The sequence below is a fragment of the Pezoporus flaviventris genome, unplaced genomic scaffold, assembly GCF_033815535.1.
Source record: "Pezoporus flaviventris isolate CSIRO_AGI_PZ_B2104156 unplaced genomic scaffold, CSIRO_AGI_Pfla_v1 ptg000043l, whole genome shotgun sequence".
Lineage (NCBI taxonomy): Eukaryota > Metazoa > Chordata > Aves > Psittaciformes > Psittacidae > Pezoporus > Pezoporus flaviventris.
The window spans coordinates 1,948,873-1,972,581 of record NW_026892591.1 but is presented as its reverse complement, the minus strand read 5'-3'; the positions used below and the strand labels follow the sequence as shown (position 1 = coordinate 1,972,581).

General features: G+C 56.9%; 2 protein-coding genes across 2 annotated transcripts; one reads left to right on the top strand and one right to left on the bottom strand.

The window, feature by feature from the left end:
* The first annotated feature begins 262 nt into the window (after positions 1–262).
* Positions 263–18,584, top strand: TMPRSS9 (transmembrane serine protease 9). The gene is made up of 19 exons (XM_061466848.1): positions 263–413; positions 6,872–7,023; positions 7,890–8,017; positions 8,187–8,254; positions 8,596–8,774; positions 9,786–9,827; positions 10,321–10,492; positions 10,621–10,895; positions 11,016–11,152; positions 11,430–11,748; positions 12,156–12,327; positions 13,386–13,657; positions 14,595–14,731; positions 15,203–15,548; positions 15,637–15,753; positions 16,258–16,429; positions 16,779–17,044; positions 17,490–17,626; positions 18,071–18,584. Exons 2-19 carry the CDS (start codon positions 6,900–6,902, stop codon positions 18,230–18,232), a joined length of 3,225 nt encoding a protein of 1,074 aa, XP_061322832.1. The 5' UTR covers positions 263–413; positions 6,872–6,899; the 3' UTR covers positions 18,233–18,584.
* Positions 18,585–19,247: 663 nt separating this feature from the next.
* On the bottom strand, positions 19,248–20,975 carry TIMM13 (translocase of inner mitochondrial membrane 13). The gene is made up of 3 exons (XM_061466654.1): positions 20,774–20,975; positions 20,023–20,091; positions 19,248–19,926 (listed from the first exon to the last, which is right to left on the bottom strand). Exons 1-3 carry the CDS (start codon positions 20,912–20,914, stop codon positions 19,828–19,830), a joined length of 309 nt encoding a protein of 102 aa, XP_061322638.1. The 5' UTR covers positions 20,915–20,975; the 3' UTR covers positions 19,248–19,827.
* Between the last annotated feature and the right edge of the window lie 2,734 nt (positions 20,976–23,709).

Below are 23,709 nucleotides of genomic sequence, written 5' to 3'. Positions count from 1 at the left end.
AACGTGATCAACAGAGCGTGGGCTGGGAGTGCTGTCGATGTGCCTGAGGCAGTGAGGGGGGGTTTTGACGTGCCCCCCTTCACCGGTTTTACCCCGTTGGGGCTGACCCTGGGGCCGGGTACGTTCAGTGCTGCTGACGGGAACCACCGGCGGCGGTTTCGCCGCCCAAGTGAACGGGAGCTGCAGACCCCGCCGCAGGCTTGGGAGGAGCAGGAGCGGGGGCATCCCGAAACCCAGCGAGGCAACAGGCGAGCTCCTCAGGGCTCCTGCTGCGCCTTTAAGCTCCGTATGCAAAATCCCCGTGTGCCTCCCACCCTCGTCTCTGGTCACCGGGGGAGGGAGCCGGGAGGCGCCGCTCCGGGGGAGGTTTCCAGGGAAGGAGCACCTTGGTGGCAGCGGGAAGAGCGAAGCGGGTGAGTTCCTGCTCCCTCCTCACAGCCCCTTCGGGTTCCTTCGAGCGGCCGGGCTCTGGGCAAGGGGGGGAAGAGAAAGCGTGAAACCTGCCCCCATCCCGGCCATTGCCCCCATCCCGGCCATTGCCCCCATCCCGGGGTGCTTCTCGCCCCCTGGTCCAGCGCGGATTGCGGGCAGCGCAGGCAGAGCCGCATCCCTCCTGTCCTGTCCCATCCCCATCCCTGCTCCCGCACTTGGACATTTCCAGGCCAGCGCCAATTTGGAATTGCTCCTCCCCACTTGAATATTCCCCCCCCCCCCCGCCCTATCCTGCTTGGGGAAATTCCTCTTGCTCTGTTGGCTCTAAGTCCAAGGAAGCGGCTTCTGTCTGAATTTATTGCTAATAGGGTTTAATAGGTTTAATTGCATCAACCCTTTTATTTAAGCTAAGAGGCACAAATAACTTCGGCGCTTCCTTCTTTAGTCACTCACGGCTAAACCAGAGAATCAGAATCACAGACTGGTTTGGGCTGGAAGGGACCTAAAAGATTAGGGAACCCATAGAATAGTTTGTGGTGGAAGGAAAGGACCTTCAAAGGTCAACTTCAACTGGATGAGGTTGCTCAGAACCACATCCAGCCTGGCCTTGAGCGTTCCCAGGATGGGACAATCTAGTTTCAAGTCCCTACAACGGCCCGGACACCTTCCACTGGAGCAGCTTGCTCCAAGCCCTGTCCAACCTGCCCTTGAGCAATGCCATGTCTTCCAGCCACGAGGCTGCCCTATGGAGCTCAGGCATATTGCCCTGTATCCTGCTGGAAGGAGGACCCCGTGGGTGAAGGGAACAAGCAGCGCAGAGCAGGGTTGGAGCATCGTGTGCGCAGCGTTCTGCAGCCCGTGCTTGGGGACACGGGCACAGCAGCTGCCTTCAGCAGACGGTGCTACCCCACATAGGGACCTGCAGGGTTTCCTTCTGCGTTTCCCTCTGAAATCAGTGGCTCAGGGGCTGGCAGTCCCCTGCGTGGCTGAGATCTTGTATCACTGCCTGGTTTCTCCCTGTGACCCCTCCTTTGAGGGAGCAGGCGTTGCAGGCGGCTGCTTTCAGGGCAGCATGGAGGGGGTTTGTGCCCATGCACATCAATGCCTGTCAAGCTGTAACAGCGGCTGAAGCTGGGTACTCCACACATTGCTTCTGATGTGTGGATGCTGGTCAGAAGGAGCGCGGTTATCTGCAAGACAAAGGCATCTACTGCAGCCCCTGTTCTTCCAAGAACCCCCGGTCTCGGTGCCTCCACCAGCTCCATCAGGACCTACACGTCTCCAACAGCCTTTGCACTGGGCCAGATGCAGTGTCCAAGGGAGAAGGGTGGTTATCTGTAAAGGAGATGCCAGGAGTTAAGGATGTGAGTTTTTCTTGGCCATTCGTGAGCTGGAAAGGATCAAATGATAAAGTGCTTCTGTTGTGAAAAGTAACTGGACAGAAGTGGCGCTTCCTTGCTCACAGGATACTCCCCATGTGTATTCTGTATTTACTATCATCTGTACAGAGCTTTTGGGCCAGCATGGCTTGGGGGGGGGGGGGAAAGGCAGCTTTTATTTTGCTGATTTTAGTGATCCACGGCTTTAGAAAGCAATTGCAGGTACAAATCTGCCTGGTTCCCTGTTACCAAAGGGAGAGCCTGGGGCTGAGCGTCTCCAAGGTGGAAATGATGCTGAGCTTGTGCTGCCGGTGCGAATGGAAGCAGAGGGGAGCTCGGCCGCCTATCATGTCCCAGCTGCGAGGGCAGAGCTGGCAGGCAGGGAGGGGATCTTCTTACTTGTAAATCGAGAGACACTGGAAGTCCAAGAGGGACAATAAACAAGGCCCGCACAGTGCCATGGGCCTGGTGTGAGCAGGGCTAGAGCTGAACCCGCTGCACCTCCAAAGAGGGAGGCCAGCGAGCAGGCACCCACTCAGGTCATCACTGCACCCAGAACAGGCTTACAGTGCTGGGGGGCCTTTGCTCAATAGAGAAGAGGTGTCCCCAGCCCGGGCTCTGCAGCCTCTTAGGTGAGAGGGTTTCTTTCTGCTTGGAAGGAGGTCACAGCCTTTGAAATGCAGCACAACCCCACTGAGCAGTAACCTCCAGAGATGGGGGGCATGCACCGCTCTGCACCTCCTGTTCCAGGAGCTGGAAATGGGTTAAAGCAAAAGGGTGTTGGGTGGCTCCAGGAACCAGCTGGGTGGCAGGAGATGCTCGTGCCACATGGAACAAAAAGGCCGCCTTAGCCAAACCTGGCTTGTCTGTGTCGCACTGGTGATGTGGATGCCTATGGAAGCACCATCTGGTCCAGCTGGTGTGATGCTGAGCAGCTCTGGCCTCTCCTCTTGTGTCCTACTGGCCGGCTGCACAGGGGTTTGGTCTCTCCACTCTGACGCCTCTTTGCACCCCCAGGGGGTAACTGGAACATCACAAGGTTTGCCCTCATTTTAAATGAGGGGTTTGGGCTTCTTTGTCCTCACTCCCCGGCTGTGCCAGCAAACTGCACACAGCATCTCTTCATCTCCTCTGGTCCTGCTTCTGCTTTCACTTGCCACAAGTGACCGCCTCTGTTGTGCCCAAGCTCACGCTTTGGTGGCACGGATGGGGTTTGGAATGGGGAATGCACCAAGTGAGGCTCCTCTTTCATCCCGGGCTTTACCCTCGTGGAGCAGCGCGATTCCGCTCCTGCTCAGCCCCTCCTGCTCAGCCCCTCCGCTCTTATCTCGCTGATGAAGTCCTTCACCCACCTTTGACCAGATGCTCTTTGCTGCCTGATCTGCTGCTGATCGTCCTTGCCCCAAGCAGGTCACATATTTCCCATACCAACGGCACCGTTTTGCAAGGGCTCTGTCTGGGGGGGGACTTCCAGGCAGGACCTTAGACCACGAGACCAGTTTTACAGCCCTGGTGTCTGAAGGCTCAGCAGTCACTGTGCTGAGCAACGCAAACCCTGCCACAGCAGCATCTTACTGTGGGATCAAGCCAATGTCCTCCTGACTCTTGGTTATCCACATGCAGCGTTTCGGATGCCCTTTATAGCCATAGCACTGGAGAAAACCACCCCATAATGCTAGAATGGAGAAACGCAGCACAAAGGCTCCGGAGCAGCCTGAACTCCGCCATAGGAGGGTTTGCTCCCTTTCGCTGTACATCAGTGAAGCTGAGTTTTGGGACATGGGTACCACCGTTTCCTTCCTCTGCTTCTGTCTCTGTGCCTTTGCTCACCAAAGGGGCTTGGTTCGTGGCCTTGTGCTGGGAGGCTGCTGCTAGGGGCTGGCAGAGCAGGGACAGAAGCTGGACAAGAGCAGAAGGGAGCTGGGCGAAGCAGCATGAGATGGGTGTGAGCATCCCTGTTCTGAAGGGACACAGAGCAGGAGGAGCTGGAGAGGACTGGGACGGTGGGAGGAAAGGCCTCAGGAGGGGAAAATGTGAAGGGAAGGGCACAACAGAGGCAAAGAAAGAGAAACCCCAAGTAGTGCAAGAGAAGAGGCTGGATCCTTGTCCCGCATTGCTCCTGCCCACGATGTGCTCCTGACCTGCTCCATGAGTGCACGCACGACACAAGTGCTACTTTCTTGTGCTCCTTGATGAGAGGAGCAGCTGTTAGTGACAGTTTGGCTACTGAGAAGGAGGGTAAACGGGTGTTTGTGATGTCCCTGTCTGCACCAGTTGAGAACGAGCACAGAGCTTCCAAGGCAATCCTATGGAACAGCCCCAGGCTGCCCTGGAGCCAAACCCAGACTCCTGTGGTGAACACGAACCCTGGGCTGCCAAGAAGCAGAAGAGCAGAGGGACCGCTGGAGATGGTGATTCTCATGGGACAGTTGACGTTTTCCATTGCCTCCCCTGCTAAAGAGGAGCACTGAGAAGAAACCCCACCGAGACAGGAGTGGAAGGATTCTGTTAGGCTGCTGGTGTCCCCAGTGTCAGGGCCACCACATTTTATAGCCACTCACAATTGATAATCGGGCAGAAATACACATATGTGCTTTTTCTTGTCAAAATTCCCCACTGGAAACTCCTGCTCCCCTCTCAATGCCTGCCCCCAGCAGCTAAATCCCCTTTTCACCCATGCGGTTTCATGCAGTGACGTTCCTCAACGTAGCTCCTGGAATCCCATCTCCAGGATGGATTTAGAGAGGGCCCTTGTCTTCTGTCACTGGAAAAGCTCCAGTCTCTATTTTGCTCTTGCAAGGTGGGTTTTCTGTTGGTGTCTTTTCTAACCCCACTCACACAGAAGGAAAATGAACTCTTTGGATGCTAAAAGGGGGAGCAAAGAAGACAGGTTTGGATCGTTTGGGGAAGCAGGAGGCTTCTGTGTCTCTAAATGTGCTGTTTTTTCCAGTTAAATATCAGTGCAATCAATAATACAGCATTCTTTCCAGGCTCCCAAGTACCTTTTATTGTAATATGGCTTTTTATATGCAGCCAAGCCGAGTTCAATCTAACTTGCACTGTCAAAATAACAGCCAGCCTTGGCCCGTTGCATCTGTGACCTTAATTCATCCTCAGATGTGGTCGTTCCACCTTGAAAGCCCATAGGTAGGAAGGCCACGGTTCCACCGGTCAGCACATCTGGATGAGAGTTTTGAGCTTCCATCCTGCAAGAGTGACCCCAAACCCCCTTGGAAGCCTGGAGGAGGGGTCACTCAGCTGCAGGTATTGGGGTCTCAAGGACCACGGGAGAAGGATGTTTCCTGCCCATCTGCTCTTGGGCAGAGCTGAACGGCCAAACGGAGATGCTGTTAGGGAAAGCCCAAGTGCCAGGAAAAGAGTGTTTGGAGATCTGTTAGCACAAAAAGAGGCATCTTGGGCAGCCTGTCCCTTCCTCCCCCCCTTCCTCCTGTCTGCTGCTCACAAAGAAGTGACCTTTTCACATCTCTTATCTAGAAGCTTCAGTTTAAAGAGCTGCTGACGCCTCTTGGAAGCCACTGAAAAGCTCTCCCGAAAGAGCTCTGCTGCTTCCTGCGGCCTGGGTTCTTTTCCTCCCTCTTTCTCTTTCAAGGCTTGATGCATTTACATGAGAAAAGGTTGCTCCTCCGCGGCTTCCCGGTTTGCTGGGGACAGCCTGGTTGACAGCATCACATCGGCTGCTGCAGCCCAACACCTCAGCATCTTCTCAAGTGGGCAGTGCAGATGAGATGGGATGGGATGAGATGTCCAGCAGCAGGACAGAGCTTGGGACTGAGGAAGGAGAAGCTGAGTGACTAACATGACATGAACGTGATGGACTGACTGTGGATACAGGATAGCCCAGGCTCCTTCATTGCTATCGATAGCCAGTTGATGACACGCAAAAGAAGGCCTACCACAGGCTCACGTTGCTACAAGAGTGCAGACGGAAAGCCAAGAGAAGTGCCCTATTTTGGGCACTTTTGGGATCCCAAGGACTCCTGGATCCCATCAGTACATGAAAAGCACTGACACAGTGAACCAAGTATAGCAGAGGCCATTGAGCTGATCTCAGGAAGCAGGAAAGGTCACGTGAAGGGACTTTGATTCCTCTGCAGGTTGTTTGTACCACTTGGAGCAAGATACTGGGAGCACCAGTGCTGACCACGGGGGAGGAGGAGCTGCTCACCACAACAGCAGCAGAGCTGTAAGTCAAGCAACGTTGATTGCTCCATACAACTATGCACTGGCAGCAGAGCTAAGCACTGTGTGTACAGGATGTTATACCATGGGAATATAGGCAGCCTAGGGCCAGGATTTCAGTAGCCAAGTTGGAATGATCCAGTAGAAGCAGACAAGGATTCTAGAGGTTTTCCATCCCAGTTGCCTTTGGTACATTTACTGGCCCTAGTCCAGACAGGTCTGCCCCCACAGCTCTCTATCCAGACTGCAGTTTCATGTTCAAGGATGTGACTGCAGCCCAGTCATGTCATTTGAGGCCTGGCTGGAGCCCAGTGATGCCAGGACCCTTGTTCAGCACTCACCCAGAGCTTGTGCCACCAAAAGTGCCTGTGCAAAGCACGGGGATGGAGGCATCAGGCTGGTTTGCACTCACAGTGTACGTGGCCGTGCTCAGAGGTGGACCACCACGGGTGATGTATTCACATCCCAGAAGGGATGCAGTGTGTGTCCATCCTTTGACCTTTTGTGCTAATGCACTGGTTGGAGCTCCTGGGGTGACCACGGCTGTCACGTTTCATCCTGGACTTAGAATCATAGAACCATAGAATGGTTTGGGTTGGAAAGGACCTTAAGATCATCCAGTTCCAACCCCCCTGCCATGGCCAGGGACACCTCACACTAAACCATCTCACCCAAGGCTTCATCCAACCTGGCCTTGAACACTGCCAGGGATGGAGCATTCACAACCTCCCTGGGCAACCCATTCCAGTGCCTCAGCACCCTCACAGGAAAGAATTTCCTCCTTAGATCTGATCCAAACTTCCCCTGTTTCAGTTTGAACCCGTTACCCCTTGTCCTTTTGCTTCTCTTTTTGATCACAGGGGCCACTTGTAGAGCTGCTCAGAGAGCATGGACCAGGTGAAGCCGGAGCTGGGAGCCCAGAGGAGGGGACTGAGGGCCAGCTGCTGGAAGGGAGCCATTGCTGCTGCCGTGGTGGGCAGCGTCACAGCCCTGTACCTGGGGATCCTGCTGGGTGAGTGTGCAGCCCCATTCGTTCTTCCAGCTTCTAGGCTCCAAAACCCCAACGGGCTGCACAGCTCAGCCCTCCCAGCACAGAGCCCCAACGCCTTCTGCTGAGGCCAAAATGCAGTCAGCTCCCCACAGACGGCACTTTATCCTCAGTGCTGCGTGACACCTCTGTTCTATTCCCCTCCTGCTTCACTGACCTGAACTCCTTCTATGCCAGGATGACTCCGGGGGTGAGGATGTGGACTTTGCCTACCCAGGCTTTAGTTCGACACCACTTCCCATGTGTATTTAAAGACGTGGTGCTTGGGGACGTGGGGTAGTGGTGGACTTGGCAGTGCTGGGTTGCGTTAAGACCTTAAAGGTCTTACCCAAGCTAAATCATTCCATGGTTCTATCCTCTAATCTGCCCCGGTGACTGCCACATTTCCCGTCCCTGCGCCTCCCTGGAGGAACCTTTTGTAGAATCAGAGAATCATGGAATGGTTGGAAGGGACCTTAAAGCTCATCCAGTTCCAAGCACGGGCAGGGACCCCTTCCACTGGAGCAGCTTGCTCCCAGCCCCTGTGTCCAACCTGGCCTTGAGCACCGCCAGCGATGGGGCACAAACTTTTGTCCCAGGCTTGAACAGAATCCACCATTTTCAAGCTCCAAGGAGCTCTTTGCCAGGTTCTTCTATTGCAGGGGAGCCCAGCGCAGCCGTGGGGCACCCCCAAAGCAGGCAGCGGGGGTCAGGGACACTCAAGCTCCTCGAAGTGGAGGACACGATGAGAGCCCTGCTGCGAAGCAGGCGGCGAGGAAAGCCGGGTCTCACCGTGGCCCCACAGCCCCACGGGTGCTTTGCACCTTACGAGCCCTCTTCCATCCCCTTAGCCTGGCATCCTGCGGGAGAGACCAGCTTCGAGCACACGGTGGAGCTGGGCGGCATCGCCTTCAACAGCAGCCTGCAGACGGAGAGCTCGGAATACTACCGGGTGCTGACGCCTGCCCTAGAGAGGCTGGTGAGTTCCTGCGGCTTGGGAAGGACGGGTCTGGCTCCCCAGGACCCAGCTTCCCAGCCTTGGGAAAAGGGCTCCGCATGGGCACCGCTTGGGCTGCCTGGACCCCTCTGGGCACCATCCAGGGCTCCTGTGCCCGGTGACTACGGGCGCATCGCTCTTTGCTTTGCAGTTCCTGTCCAGTTTCCAGGAGTCCCGCTTGGACTGGATGTGCACCGGTTGCACCATTCTGGGCTACAGGTGAGTGGGGGCAGCTCCCTGCAGGCCGGCAGCTCCTTGTCCACCCCAAAGGTGAGCTCGCATCCGCATCCTTGTCCAAACCCAGCGCAGGTTTAAGCGGCTTCTTGGGCAAGGCTGGGTTTTCCAGGCTCCCAGCAATGGGAAAGGCAGTCAGAGAGGCAGAGGGAAACAGCTTTGTCCAACCAAAGCTGAGCTTTGGGCCATAGGGAACACGGCAAGGGACCGCTCCAACCCGGGGAAGCTCGCACCTTGACTTACTCAGAACCAGTTTTACTCCCCCCCGGGTTCCCTGCCCCTTGTCCTGGCCCCGGAGCCAACGTCCCCGTTGATTCTCCCCGCAGGAACGGGAACTCCTCGTCCGTGATCGTCCGATTCCGCCTCCGCTTCGCTCCCCAGGATTCGCATCCCCTGAGCTCCACGGTGGAGGAGGAAGCCCTGCGGCGGGGGCTGGCGGCGGCCCTGCACAAGCAGGGGCTCTCCCTGGATGCCTACGGGACCATCTTCTCGGCTTCTCTCACAGGTAGGGGCAGAGCAAGGCGCCAGCCCCGAGGGCACAACCACGGCTCAGGCACTCGGGGCTTCAGCCCTGGATGCGCAGCTGAGGCTGAGGCTGCTGCCCAGCAGCACTGTTAGAGATGGAGGCACCCAAGCAGTCCCACAGAAGATGCTCTGCCTGTCCCCCAGGAGCCCCCAGCCTCACAGCACAGCACCAGAATCAAGCCTGGGTCTCGGTAGCTGTGGGCAGTCCCTAGGTCCCCTTCCAACACGAATCTGGTCCTGCAAGAGCAGCTTTGGGTGCCTGCAGCACAAATTGCAGCTGCTTTGGCTTTGCTTTGGCGCCCGGAAAGAGCCCGAGGGATAAAAGCTGGAGCTGCAGGAGGCTGATTGCTGGCTGGTCTGTACCAGGCGTGGGCAGCCCTCGGAGCTGCAGCAAGCATTCCTGCTCAGGTGGATGCTTCTCATATTTGAGTTGTTCTCTGGAGCCACCTGAATGGAAACTCCTTCCCTTCGGTGCGCGGAGTTTACATGGCCACAGGACTGCAGCTCCAGCGGGTTTAACCCTGGAAAACAGGGGGCTCCTCTGTGCTCCCCACAACGAGGGAGCGGATGCCCCACCTGGGACCCTTGTGCAGCCCACGTGGACGGGGCAGGGGTAGTGCCCTGCTTTAGGCATCGTCCCTGCCCGGGGTCAGCTTTGGAGCCTGCTCCTTGGGAAGCTCTCCCCAAACCTGGGGTCATCCCAGAGCCTTGAGGGCTGCAGGGAGCTGGGGAAGGGAACGGGGCCAGGGGCTCAGCGCTGGCGGTGGGGCAGGGGAAGCCATTGCCAGGCAGGAGGAGATGAAGCAAAGCCTGGGAGCAGCGGAGTCCTTGAGAGCACAGAGCTCCTGGGATACCCTCCCTCAGCCCCATCCCTCCCTCAGCCCCATCCCTCCCTCAGCCCCATCCCTCCCTCAGCCCCATCCCTCCCTCAGCCCCATCCCTCCCTCAGCCCCATCCCTCGCTCAGCCCCGTTCCTTCCATGTTGTCACAGGTCCCAGTGAGGTTTCTCCCCGCAGACCCGGACTGAGATCAGGTAAGAGCCAGCAGCAGGAGCCGTTGCCTTGGTTGAGCTCCGCAGCCGCAGCTCCCGCCTGCTCCTGCTGCCTGGCTGCGGGTACAGCCGGGGTTTGTGCCCCATCCTGTGCAGCCTGGAGAAGAGAAGGCTCCTGAAGGGGAGCCCTCAGAGCAGCTCCAGTGCCTGAAGGGGCTGCAGGAAACCTGGAGAGGGGCTTTGGCCAAGGGCCTGTAGGGACAGGCCAAGGGGAATGGCTTGAACCTGCCAGAGGGGAGACTGAGCTGAGCTCTTAGGCAGAAGCTCTTCCCTGGGAGGGTGCTGAGGCGCTGGCACAGGGTGCCCAGAGAAGCTGTGGCTGCCCCATCCCTGGCAGTGTTCAAGGCCAGGTTGGACACAGGGGCTTGGAGCGAGCTGCTCCAGTGGAAGGGGTGAAGCTGTTTTCCCCCTTCGTCCTGAGGGCGCTTTGCCGGGCGCAGCATCCCAAGGCCCGGGCTCTCCCCGTCCCTTGCAGACTGCGGGCGCCGCCCGGCCATGCAGACCCCCGGCAGGATAGTGGGGGGCTCGGCGGCATCCAGAGGGGAGTTCCCTTGGCAAGTGAGCCTGCGAGAGAACAACGAGCACTTCTGCGGCGCCGCCATCCTCACGGAGAAGTGGCTGGTGTCCGCTGCCCACTGCTTCACTGAGTAAGCTCCAGCACCCCCAAAGCTGCTGCTGGCCCCCAGCTCCTGCTGCACCCCCGTTTCCGTCCCCCGTGGGGAGCCGCTGTCCCAGCGGGGCAGGCTCAGTGGCCCTGGCTGTCCCCCTCTGGCAGGTTTCAGGACCCAGCCATGTGGGCAGCTTACACGGGGACCACGTCGCTCAGAGGCTCGGACGGCGGCGCGGTGAAGATGGGCATCGCACGGATCATCCCGCACCCCTCCTACAACACGGACACGGCCGACTACGACGTGGCCGTGCTGGAGCTGAAGAGACCCGTGAGCTTCACCAAGTACATCCAGCCCGTGTGCCTGCCCGATGCCGGGCACCGCTTCCCCACCAGCAAGAAGTGCCTGATCTCTGGCTGGGGCTACCTCAAGGAGGATTTCTGTGAGCAAAGCGGGGTGGGAGCAGGGCAAGAGGCACCAGGGAAGGGGATTCGGGGCCATGGTGCTGGGCTGGGACAGGGTCTCCCTGCCCTGAGCTCATGGTCGCATCCTTCTCCTGTAGTGGTGAAGCCTGAACACCTGCAGAAAGCAACGGTGGAGCTGCTGGACCAGACACTGTGCTCCAGCCTCTACAGCCATGCCCTCACCGACAGGATGCTGTGTGCTGGCTACCTGGAGGGCAAGATAGACTCCTGCCAGGTATGCTTTGCCCGGGGAAGCCAGAGACCCCACAAGAGTCTTTTCCCTCCCAGTACGCACCAAGTAGCACTTCAAGGAGCAGGATCTGCCAGAAGTGGTTACCCTAGGTTTTATCCTTGTGTTGTGGCATCTCGAGGGCTCAAGGCTTGATAGCCAAAGGCCAGCACAGGTGATGCTTCAGCACCGGTGGGTTGGAGGGAATAAGCAGAGGTGAGCTGGGGCGCGCAGGGGTACCGAGCATCCCCAGGAAGAGCTCACCCTCTGGCTCCTCTTGCAGGGTGACTCTGGTGGGCCCCTGGTTTGCCAAGAACCATCTGGCAAGTTCTTCCTGGCGGGAATCGTGAGCTGGGGCATTGGATGCGCCGAAGCCAGGCGGCCTGGGGTGTACACCCGTGTCACCAAGCTCAGAGACTGGATCTTGGATGCTATCTCCGAGTTCCCCACGTCCATCGGCCGCACCCTCCCCTTAACCCACTCCAGCACCAACAGCAACGCAGTCAACCCCAAAGAGCTCAACTCCACCCCAGGCAGAGCCATCCCCACCTCTTCACCAGCCCCAGCCGCCAGCAAGGCGGTGACTGCACCGGGAGCACAAGGTACGAGCACCCAGCCTGGGGCAGGTACAGCTCCTAAGGTCAGGATTGTTCCTCTGCTGAGCTCAGCTCTTCCCTGTGAGGGTGCTGAGGCACAGGGAGACCAGAGAAGCTGTGGCTGCCCCATCCCTGGCAGTGTTCAAGGCCAGGTTGGCCACAGGGGCTTGGAGCAAGCTGCTCCAGTGGAAGGTGTTGGGGTTGGAGCTGGAGGAGCTTTAAGGTCCCTTCAACCCAACCCAGGCTGGGATTCCATGACTCTATGGCTGTGCACAACCACCCGCAGGGACTGCCACGATCAGCTTGGGCTGCCCTGTCCCTGCTCGGACTCAACTGCTTTGAGAGACCAAAAGCCTCCTTCCTCATTGCCTCCTGCCAGGAGCACTCACGTCATTGCTTTGCCTTGTGTTCAGAGTGCGGGCAGCGACCGGGGTTCTCGAAACCCATCAAGATTGTCGGAGGAGCCGATGCTTCCAGAGGAGAGGTGCCCTGGCAAGTCAGCCTCAAGGAGGACTCGAGGCACTTCTGTGGAGCCACCGTAATCGGGGACCGCTGGCTGCTCTCAGCAGCTCACTGCTTCAATGAGTAAGAGCCCATCCCTGCACTGCTGCTCCAGCTCACCCACCCACGGCCACGGAGCCAAACCCACCACTGGGGCAAACCAAGAACACCCACTGGAGTGGTTGTAGCCAGAGATCCATAGGGAAAGGGATTGGGATGAGGCAGAGAAAGGTTAAAGTAGCCCGGGCAGGGAGCAAGAACTACACAGCTAATGGGTGGAAAGGTGCCACAAGAACAAGAGTTTCCTCAAGAGAACCTTCAAAAGTGGCTGTTATATATGGAATAGAGGGGAAATGGTCAGTTCAATCCTGCAGAGCAAGAGCCCAAATTGATAGCCTGGACAAAGAAAGGTGTAGCAAGAGGATAATGCTTGTCTGAAGGCACAAAAGGTGGGGGACAAGCTATGAAGTGTTTCGAGATGATCTTATGCTTTAAATAGCCTGGCAATAAAGCAGCAAGGGAAAAGCAAGGCTGGCAAGTGTGAAGTGAGGCACATAACAGGAAAGCAGTGCTTTTGGTGACTGTGGGTCTCCATCAGCTTTACCATTCCAAACAAGAGGTCAGAAATACTGTGGGTATTGCCATGGGAACAAGTTCTGTGGGCAGTGGCAATCAGAGAGCAAGGGGATGCTGGAAATCATTAGAGGAACAACTGAGGGCACCAGTACATTGCTGGTAACCCAGCACGTACCCGCTTCCCGGACATCTCATGCAGCACTGGGATAACACTGGGAAAAGGCTAACGCAAGGCACAGGGATGAGGTGGGGGCAGCATCCACAACAAGCATGACGAAGTAGAGCAGCCCGGACTTGGGGAAGGAGACAACAGGGACCATACAATTCCAAAAGGCACAAAGTGTGTGGGGAATACTGAGCGTTCGCCTGCTCTTCAGGAGCCATCCAATGCGTGCGGCACCGGGAGCGGCTCTTCGGGCCTGGCTTAGCAGGGCTGTTCTGTGAGCCAAGCTCTGCTTTGCCAGGTGAGGTCTCAAACGCTGATCATTGGGAGCTGTCTGCAGTTTCAGTGTCAGAATTCCCACACGTGTGTGTGTGTTTGCATGCTTAGAGTTCCACGTTTGCAGGACAAGTGCAGAAGAGATCGAAGCCCACGTGGGGACAACATCGCTCAACGGAACAGATGGAGGCGCGGTGAAAGTCAACGTCTCGAGAGTGATCCCGCACCCCCTCTTCAACCCTCTCCTGCTGGACTTCGATGTGGCTGTCCTGGAGCTGGCAAGGCCTCTTGTCTTCAGCAAACACATCCAGCCCCTGTGCCTCCCGCTCGCTGCGCAGGACTTCGCTGCTGGCCAGCAGTGCGTCATTTCTGGATGGGGTAGCCTCCAAGAAGGGAACGGTGAGCAGGGGTCCATCACCAGCCCATCCACTTCAGAGCAGTGACAGCATCGGCAGCCAAGCCTGGGCAGTGCAGAGGCCACCCGGGCCAGGGGAACAGGGACACAAGGATAAGGGCCCACAGAGCACTGCCTTAACCCATAGTTATGTAGGAGCCAGCAGCAAAGAAAACGAGAGCAGCGTGGCAGGGACCAGGCTGGGCTCCTCTCAGCAGTTAAACAAGAGCGGGGCACAGGCTCAGAGCCCTGCTGTAGCTCTACCAGGACCCTGTGCCCTCCTCAGCACCCACACTCAGTTGCAAAGATGCTCCAAGTAGTCAGAAAAGCAAAGATCCCATTGTAGGAGGAGGGTTTAGCACGTGAGCTACCAAAGAGGCCCAACTCTCCCTCCAACAGCTAACCAGGAGCCCACCAGCTGTCGAGACAATAGAAACGTGCTGCCTGTGTGCAGTATCCTTTGCACAGGTAGGAAAGTGCATCCTGGTGCCACTGCAAGCTGGGAAGCCAGGAGCATCAGGATGCTGGGGAGGGACTCTTCATTAGGGACCGTAGTGACAGGACAAGGGGTAACGGGTTCAAACTTAAACAGGGGAAGTTTGGATTGGATATAAGGAGGAAATTCTTTCCTGTTAGGGTGCTGAGGCACTGGAATGGGTTGCCCAGGGAGGTTGTGAATGCTCCATCCCTGGCAGTGTTCAAGGCCAGGTTGGACAGAGCCTTGGGTGAGATGGTTTAGTGTGAGGTGTCCCTGGCCATGGCAGGGGGGTTGGAACTGGATGATCTTAAGGTCCTTTCCAACCCTAACTATTCTATGAGTGCTGAGAGCTGATGTAGGATCGATGGGATGTAGGATTGATGTAGCTGATGGGCTTAGGGATTGTTTTCCATGAGTTCCCTCTTCCCTCCGCTCCACTCACTAATGCTGTGGTTTCCATGCAGCCACCAATCCTGAGGTCCTGCAGAGAGCCTCTGTGAGCATCATAGACCAGAAAACCTGTGACTTCCTCTACAACTTCTCCCTCACTGACCGAATGATCTGTGCTGGCTTCCTGGAGGGGAAGGTAGACTCGTGCCAGGTAAGAGGCTGGGATTTGTCTCTACTCTTCCACGGCTGGGTCCAGAAAGCTGGGCTAACTCCCAGCCTCAGCATGTCCTTGGGTGTAATCCACACGTCCCTTAGCTCAAAGACCCCAGCCCACGGCCTTGGAGCTTTAGAGGAATAAATAAAGCCCCCTCAAGTTGAGCAACAACCTCTCACTGCGCAGCGGGGCCAGGCTGGATGCAGCACATCCCCTGTGGCTGTGAGGCAGTGGCAGCTGGTGGTGGCCATCCTGCCCGGGTGGAAAGGTGCTGTCAGGAGCTACCGATGTCACTTGTATCCGTGCAGCCACCGACGCCACATCCATCGCACCCATGCTGCAGACCTGCAGGGCTAGAGAAAGGGGAGTTAGCCAAGTCCTCCCGGTGCGGCTGAGCAGCAGCTCCCACGTAGACCTGTACTGGGGAGATGAGGCTGAGCAGCCGTCGCCTTGCTTCTTCTTCCCCAGGGCGATTCAGGAGGCCCCTTGGCCTGTGAGGTGACCCCAGGAACGTTTTACCTGGCTGGCATCGTGAGCTGGGGCATTGGCTGCGCCCAGGCTATGAAACCCGGGGTGTACTCCAGAGTCACCAAGCTCCAGGACTGGATCCTGGGCACCATCTCGCCGTCGCCCAGTCCTGGCCCAGGCAGCCCTTCCAGTTCAGCTCCTGCAGCCATTCTCACCCACCAGCCCAGCCCAGCATCTGCAGGTCCAGACAACAGAACCACGCTGGGGATGAGGACAACCACAAGCATGAAAGAAACCTCCCCAGCGCTGGAAACCAGTGAGGCTGCCGAGCCCACCCAAACCCCGGGTAAACCTGATTCATTGCCATGCTGGGACGAGACCTCCAGCCCCAGCACAGCGGGTAACTGAGCAGGGTATGGGTTATTGCCTTCCAGTGGTGCCTTGCACCAGCCTCACCTTCAAGTGCTCCAGCAAGGTCTGTATTGGAAAAGAAAACCCTGAATGCGATGGCATCGTGGACTGCAGCAACGGCTTCGATGAGCGCAACTGCGGTGAGCACCACACCTGCTGCTCAGCCTCATTTTACACTGCCCAGCTCCCCACTGCAACTCCCCAGCTTCACACGGGTCTTGGGCCCCATGTTTTATGCTGGGTTCCTGCCCCAGCCCCTTCTTGCTCTGCCAGAGCCTATAAAGAGATGAAGATGGATGAGCAGAGATCAAATTCTATGCCAGAAAATTTGGCATCTTCCCCTCTGTTAGAACCATCAGACCCACTCCCCAGCCCTCAGGTCTTCCAGCCAGTAAGGACAAGCTGGCAAGACCTCTCTGCTCAGTGTGGCAGTCCAGAAGATGCCCTGTCATCCCCAGGACTGGTCCTTGTGACACCAAGTAGAAGTTCCCAAACCACACCATGTCTGCCAAGCCTTCCCTCACATGGGCGCCCTATGGATGTCTCCCCCAGAGGCTGCCCCATGGCATGGGGAATGGAAGGAGGGCAGCTATCCCCTTCACTGCCTGGTGTTTAAAGCCATAGCGCCTCTTCCTCTGCCCCAGATTGCGGCTCCACAACTGCTCTGGCCTTCAGCAAGATCGTGGGCGGCAGCACCGCGGCGCGAGGAGAATGGCCCTGGCAAGTGAGCCTCTGGCTGCGGCGGAAGGAGCACAAGTGTGGGGCTGTGCTCATTGCCGACCGGTGGCTGCTCTCTGCAGCCCACTGCTTCGATATGTAAGTCCAAGACCCCATAAACCCTGCTGCCCTCCCCGTTCCTTGCCTCCAGCACCGTGGCTGCGATGCTGCGCCCCACTGGGAGCACGCACTACTGCACATGTGCCCCTGTGGGTTAAGTGTGAAGAGGAAGGAACTGGAAACCCACAGACTGGTTTGGGTTGGAAGGGACCTTAAAGCTCACGCAGCTCCAACCCCTGCCACGGGCAGGGACCCCTTCCACTAGAGCAGCTTGCTCCAAGCCCTGTCCAACCTGGCCTTGAACAGCACAGCCCAGCCCCACGAGTGGAGGAACAGCCCTCCTTGTGAGGCCATGCTCCTAACAGCCAGGTTTGCTGTCTTTCCGCAGTTACAGTGACCCCAAAATGTGGGTGGCCTTTCTAGGAACCCCCCTCCTGAATGGCGCTGATGGCAAGATGGAGAAAATATTCCGTATCTACAAGCACCCCTTCTACAACGTCTACAGCCTGGACTACGACGTGGCCCTGCTAGAGCTGAGCGCGCCCGTCGGGTTCAGCACCACCATCAGACCCATCTGCCTCCCGCACACTTCCCACGTCTTCCACGAAGGAGCCAGATGCTTCATCACAGGCTGGGGCTCCACCACGGAAGGAGGTACTGGTTGAGGAGGTTCCCTCACATCCATGCCACCCTGTGAGCCCAAACATCCCCATTCCCCCTCCAGTGGCCCAAGCACTCCCCCACCAAGGGCTACCAACCTTGGTGTCACCCCGATTTCCCCCCCACGTGCATGGTACTCCTCCATCTGGTTACACCTCTGCCCTCCTGCAGCCTTCCCAAGCTTTCTGCATCCCAGCCACAGTGCTCCCCATCCCTGCCGCAGCGGCTCCTGCAGCACAAGAACCACCCCGGTACCATTTCTATCTGGTCAATGAGCCTAAGGGACCTTCCAGTGCTTGCTCTGCCGGGAAGGATGAGGCCCAATTCACTTCCCCTCTTAGGTCTCCCCCTTTGCAAGCAAGCACGGCTGCAGAGCCCCATCTCCACGTCCTCCTCACCCGCTCTGCACCAAGCTAAGGGCTCGGCTTGCCCCCTCCAGGTCTCATGGCAAAGCACCTGCAGAAAGCAGCAGTGAACGTGATTGGAGACCAGGCCTGCAAGAAGTTCTACCCGGTGCAGATCAGCAGCAGGATGCTGTGTGCTGGCTTCCCGCAGGGCTCCGTCGACAGCTGCTCAGTGAGTGTGAGCACAGCAAACACAAAGTCCGATCCCAGGCTGCATTCCCCGAGGAGAGCCGTGCCCTGCCTCCCCCAGCTCAGCTCTCTGTCCATCCATCCCCACTGGCGCTTGCAGTCACCCAGGTCCCTCATTCTGCCTGTGCCATCAGCCTAGGACAGGGCAGGGAATGAGGCACGGAGGTAATGAAAAGCAGGAGACCACGGGCACACCGTGGAGCCTGCTTCATGGCCTTCTTTGCGCCTCCCAACACTCTTCCACGTTCCAAACCCTAACCTCACGCAAGCACATCACTGAGGAGCCCTCCAGCTTGCAAGCAGGCTCCGGGGGAGGTGGGGGACAGGACAGCAAACTCTCCTATGTCCCGGGGAGGAGGAATGCCTCAGATGGGGAGGGCTGGGCTGCAGCCTTGGCTTGATCCAGGTCCTTTTCCTCTTCCTGCAGGGCGACGCGGGCGGGCCCCTGGCTTGTAAAGAACCCTCAGGGAAGTGGTTTCTAGCAGGAATCACCAGCTGGGGCTATGGCTGTGCCAGGCCCTACTTCCCTGGGGTCTACACCAAAGTCACGGCTGTGCAGGGCTGGATTGCGCAGAACCTCAAGCTCTGAAGCTGCGTTTCACCACTCAGGGAAGAAGACAAAGGCAAAGAGTCATTGTCAGAGGATGCACTAACCCCTCAGCTACTGTGCACTTGTTCTGTTGCTGCAAAGGAGGGATGATGGCCAAGCAAATGCCAGGGTTGTGTGACCCACAGCGACCGTGTCACCAGGGCATGTGATAAGTGCTTTGCATAGAAAGGTACAAATCTAGACGTTTTCTATAAATAAAGGAGGCCTGTCCATCTTAAGACCTGGCCAAATATCCCATGCATTAAAACGTGGCCTTTCTAGTGGGAGGGGTGACTGAAACGTCTTCTGCCTCAGAGCTCATCTCAGTCTCCCCTCTGGCAGGTTCAAGCCGTTCCCCTTGGCCTGTCCCTACAGGCCCACGTCCAAAGCCCCTTTCCAGCTTTCTTCTAGGCCCCCTTTAGGTACCGGAAGGCTGCTACATCTCCATGTAACTTCTACATCTCCTCATAGATCCAACCACCAAAACTGAACAACAGCTTCTATCCCAACCCCCTTCCTAATCTTTAGCACTTAAACTCTGCATCTAGGTAGAGCAAGAGGTTTCTTCTTTCCCACCCCAAATCCACCACTTCCCCAGCTAGAACACCAGCAAGGTGGCAGCCCGGCTTCCAGGCACCGCTTAGCTCAAGATGGGTTCAAACCCATGGCTCCAACACCGTGGGATGCTCTGATCAATGAAACAGGACTGCTGTACGGGCACTACCATGAAACTCATGCAGCCAGGAAGAAAAGTAACAAGGCCTCTAAGCAAACCTGGCTGGAAAGCACATCCACACTGGATGGGCAACTCCAGTTTCAATTAATCCAAATACCCAGTTATCCCCCAACGGTTCACCTTGTGTGAGAACGCTTTAGTCCCTTCATAGAAGCCACCAACCACACTGACCCACATCCTGCTGCAGAAGCACTTCTCCCTCAGAAACCTAAGAGCTTTACTTAGGAGGCAGGCTCCAAGACAGAACCTTCTGTGCCAGAGGCAAACCAGGCAAAACCATCACAGCCACACAACACGTTTTATTGTAGAATGAACTCAACCCAAGGATTTCCCAACCCTTCCCATCCCCAGCTGTGCTTGTACAAGTAGGGGCAAGGCTGTGCTGCAAACGCCCCCGCTCCCCAACACACTGCTTGAGCTGATTCAAAGCCTGCGAGCCCAAAAGTGAGCCCCCAACCTGCTATCAAAATACAAGGGAAGAAGGAGCCGAGCGTGGCAGCTGATGGGAAGGGCCTGGGTTAATCGTGCCGTGGCTGGGTCCATGCTTGCTTCCAGGGCAAGGGCTTGGTGCTCCTTGTCCATAGGATGCTCCTTGCCTCTCGCAGCCCTTCCAGCAGGGATTTATCTGCTGCTCCACGGCCAGTCTGGAACCAAGCAGCTCACGGTGGCTCTCGAGGCTGGAAAAGTCCCTCGCTCCTGGGGTTGGTTGCTAACAAAAGCCAGTGGATGCAGAAGGCTCAGGGAGGGTTTATTGCTCTGCCATGGTCGGTGCTGGAAAGGCAGCAGGATTGCACCCCCCAGCCTGGCCGCTCGTCCCGTGCCCACATGGGTCCTTCCCTGCTGCAGGCGCTGCGGCTCCTCACATGTTGGCTCTCTCCCGCTGCAGCCGAGAGTTGTAGGCTCGGGAAACCGTGTTCCAGGCGTCCATGTACCGGTCCATGCACATGGCGATGCACTTCTGCGGGGCACGGGGCTCTCAGCGCCTGCCCCCGGGGCTCGGCCCCGCGGCTCCCGCTTCCTTCCCCCACACCACCTCGGCCACCATCGCGCTCACCTGCTCCGAGTTGTCCAGGGCTCCGCCGGGCTTCCCGATGCACTTCCGAAAGCACTTGTCCGTCATGCGCTGCGGAGAGACGGCGTGAGGGGCCGGGGGCAGAACCGGGAGACAGGCCGGGAGAAGAACCGGGACGGGGCCAGGGGGAGAACCGGGAGAGGGGCCGGGGGCAGAACGGGGGCTGGGGGGAGAACCGGGAGACAGGCCAGGAGAAGAACCGGGAGAGGGGCCGGGACGAGAACCGGGAGAGGGGCCGGGCGGGAGAACCGGGACAAGAACCGGGACAGGGGCCGGGGGAAGGACCGGGAGAGGAGCCGGGGGGGAGAACCGGGACAAGAACCGGGACAGGGGCCAAGGGAAGAACCGGGCCGGGGGCAGAACTGGGAGAGGGGCCGGGGTGAGAACCGGGACAAGAACCGGGACAGGGGCCGGGGGAAGAACCAGGCCGGGGGCAGAACCGGGACAAGAACAGAGACGGGGCCGGGGGAAGAACCGGGAGAGCGGCCGGGGGGGGGAACCGGGACAAGAACCGGGATAAGAACCGGGCCGGGGCCGGGGGGAGAACCGGGAGAGGGACCGATGGCCCCGGCCGAGCCCAACCGGATGGCGCCGGCAGCACCGACCGCGATCGCGTTCTCCCTCCTCGCACTGCACCAGGGCCGGCCCCCCCCAAGCCCCGGGCCCCAGGGGACACCCCCCGTGCCCGGCACAGAGCAGGGCCGGGACCGAGCCCCCCAACCCCCGTCCTGACCTGCAAGAGCTCCTGAGCGTTGGCCACGGCGATTTGCACCTTCACCTGCTCCATGATGAGCCCCGGGTCCAGCTTCCCCCCCCCGCCGCCAGCCCCGGAGCTGAAGTCGGAGCCGAAGTCGGAGCCGAAGCCGCCCTCCATGGCGCGGGCCGCACGCTGCCGCCGAAATGGCGGCGCGGAGGGACTACGGCTCCCGCCCTGCACCGCGGCCGCTCCGGTCTCCCTCCGCCGAGCCCGGCGCGGGTGAAGCGGCTCCGGGGGAAGCTTCGGTGCCGGAGGTGAGGTCCTGAGGGTGGAAACGGGGCCGCGGTGCTGGGAACGGGGAGCGCTCGGGGCTCGGACCGGGACAGGCTGCGGGCAGCGCTGACCCCACGGTGTGAGACCGCGGAGGGACTTGGTAGAAGCAAAATGGCATCAACGCGGCCACGGAGTAAATGGGGTGTGAGGGAGGGGATGGGTGCGCGAGAGGAGGAGCTGCGCTCCAGCCAGAACCGCGCTCATCTTCACCAGCTGGAGCGCGGTGTGAAGCACGTTGTCCATCCCTGCACCGTGCAGCGCCCCTGTCCATTGCCCAGGGCACGGAACGGGGTGGGTTGGAAGGGGCCTTAAAGCTCCTCCAGCTCCAACCCCAACACCTTCCACTGGAGCAGCTTGCTCCAAGCCCGTGTCCAACCTGGCCTTGAACACTGCCAGGGATGGGGCAGCCACAGCTTCTCTGGGCACCCTGTGCCAGTGCCTCAGCACCCTCCCAGGGAAGAGCTTCTGCCTAAGAGCTCATCTCAGTCTCCCCTCGGGCAGGTTCAAGCCATTCCCCTTGGCCTGTCCCTACAGGCCCTTGTCCCAAGCCCCGCTCCAGGTTTCCTGCAGCCCCTTCAGGCACTGGAGCTGCTCTCAGGTCTCCCCTTAAGAAACCTTCTCTTCTCCAGGCTGACCCAGCCCAGCTCTCTCAGCCCCTCCCTGCCCTGCTGCTCACAGCCAATATGGGCTTGGCATCGATTGACTGAAAGAAGGAAGCCAATAAAATGCAAAACATTTATTTGAGTGTGTTGTACAAAAAGGTTCCAGTCATAAAATGTATATTACAAATCATTGGAAAAAGACAAGACTTTTGGCATGCATATTCTAAAAAAGAAAAAATAAAACAACCACTCTGAAATGATAAAGTCTAGATCATTCCATAGCTTTCATAAATTCCACGTGAACATGTTAATCCTGTTGTAATTCAATTTGCACCCATTTTCACAACTCCTCCTTTTAACAACTTGAACCTTCCAAACACTCTTCTGCAGCTGCTGATCCAGAAGCCAGTGAAGCCCAGCAGTGACCTAGAACAACAGCCATCTAAACAGAGATTGTGTTTAAAAACGTGGAAAAAGAATAAAAAGCAATAAATCGCAATTCAAGTCACAAGGCATCACTGCTGAACTGTAGTTTGTGCCCAGATGGGTAGCGTTTTGGCTTAAACTCGTTTCAAAGAGCTTACTGGTTCTCAATTTTAGTGTAGTGATTCTGGAATACACAATTACATCTACCTTGGATCAACGTGGAATAGTCATTATGAACAAAGCAGGAAGTTTGGAAGTTCAAACCCGTTCTGGAAGTTCAAACTGAACTCCAAGTCCATTCATTGTTTCCGAGTCTTTGAATATTAAGCATCCTTTTCTCTCTCTAGACCTTAGCATTTCAAGAAAGGCATTACGTTTACAAATAATAATTGCATGTAAATATGGTCTTGTATAAAAAAATCACCACTTTTAAATTATTTTAAATTGGTTTAAAGCGAAGCATATTGAAGGGCAAATAAAATTCTGTTTCCCAGGCCATTGTAAGGGAGAAAAGAAACTCTCCAACAGAATTTGTCTAAAAAAGAATGCTTTGAACCAAATGCAATCGTCATCTCACCTTCCACTCACTGGTTTACAACAAGGCTTTGTTTCCTGCACACACGGGGCTTGGACCCAACATGGCAATGAAATCCAGTATCAAATATGGATATGCCTTTGTTTAGAGATAAGACTTTCAAAGGAAGATACAAACAGAAGGGATAGAATGGCTTAATAGCGAGGACGTGGCTACAGGAGAGAGAAAACACACAGCATCAAAACCTTTCACACCAAAGGAACGTTCTCAAATGTTCTGGGGTGTAGAGAGGTCTTCTACAAGCTTCTCCTATATCCTCTGTTCAGGTTGCAGTTAAAGGGCCTTTATACAGGAGAAGCATAAAAAGAAAAGAGGGTGTATAAAAAACCCCAGTAAAATCCCTGAACTGACCATGAGGTGTCCTGTTGCTCTAGGATAAACGTGATCTCCTTTCACAGTACAGTCTGCTTCATGCTGCAATACAACCGTCATGACCCATGCAAGCTGCAGACAAGCCCGTCTGGCTTTGACATTACAGGTCACGGGAAGCAGATATTTTCTTCCTGAGACTTGGTTCCTGCTACAAACTCTGCCAGCCAATTCCCATCCACTGGCAAAACAGCGCTGCAGATGAGCCATCGATGCATCAGTGTAAACTATTGGCTCTGTCAGGGCAAATCTGGAGTAGCAGCAGCCCAAGTAGACACACTGGGAAATGAAGCTACACACAGGAATCACAGCCACATCGTTACTTGGAATTAATCACTGCAACATAACAGGTAAAGTATCATATAGAAGTGAAGGAGAAAGAAGGGAATGAAATGTCAGAGGCTCTCCATAACCATCTGCAGGATGTCACATTCCTAGTGCTTCTGCAGAGGATGAGTTATTCGCACACAAGTGTTGTCACACAGTACAAACTCATGATTAGGTGGTGTTTGTTTATCATATTTTTTTATGATTTTATGATCTACACAAGGAAAGGACTGGCTTAACTATTCTGCTGTTATTCCTTCCCCCTCTTAACCACTGAGAATTATTTAGGAATCAGTTTTACTATTCCACCCAGAATAAAG

Excerpts from the sequence above, each read along its gene's own strand:
- TIMM13 (XM_061466654.1), bottom strand. The coding sequence starts at position 20,914 with ATGGAGGGCGGCTTCGGCTCCGACTTCGGCTCCGACTTCAGCTCCGGG. Across the intron at positions 20,092-20,773 it reads ACGCTCAGGAGCTCTTGCAG|CGCATGACGGACAAGTGCTT; the intron begins GTCAGGACGGGG and ends GTCTCTCCGCAG. Across the intron at positions 19,927-20,022 it reads CCCTGGACAACTCGGAGCAG|AAGTGCATCGCCATGTGCAT; the intron begins GTGAGCGCGATG and ends CGTGCCCCGCAG.
- TMPRSS9 (XM_061466848.1), top strand. The coding sequence starts at position 6,900 with ATGGACCAGGTGAAGCCGGAGCTGGGAGCCCAGAGGAGGGGACTGAGG. Across the intron at positions 11,749-12,155 it reads GACTGCACCGGGAGCACAAG|AGTGCGGGCAGCGACCGGGG; the intron begins GTACGAGCACCC and ends CCTTGTGTTCAG. Across the intron at positions 13,658-14,594 it reads TAGCCTCCAAGAAGGGAACG|CCACCAATCCTGAGGTCCTG; the intron begins GTGAGCAGGGGT and ends GTTTCCATGCAG.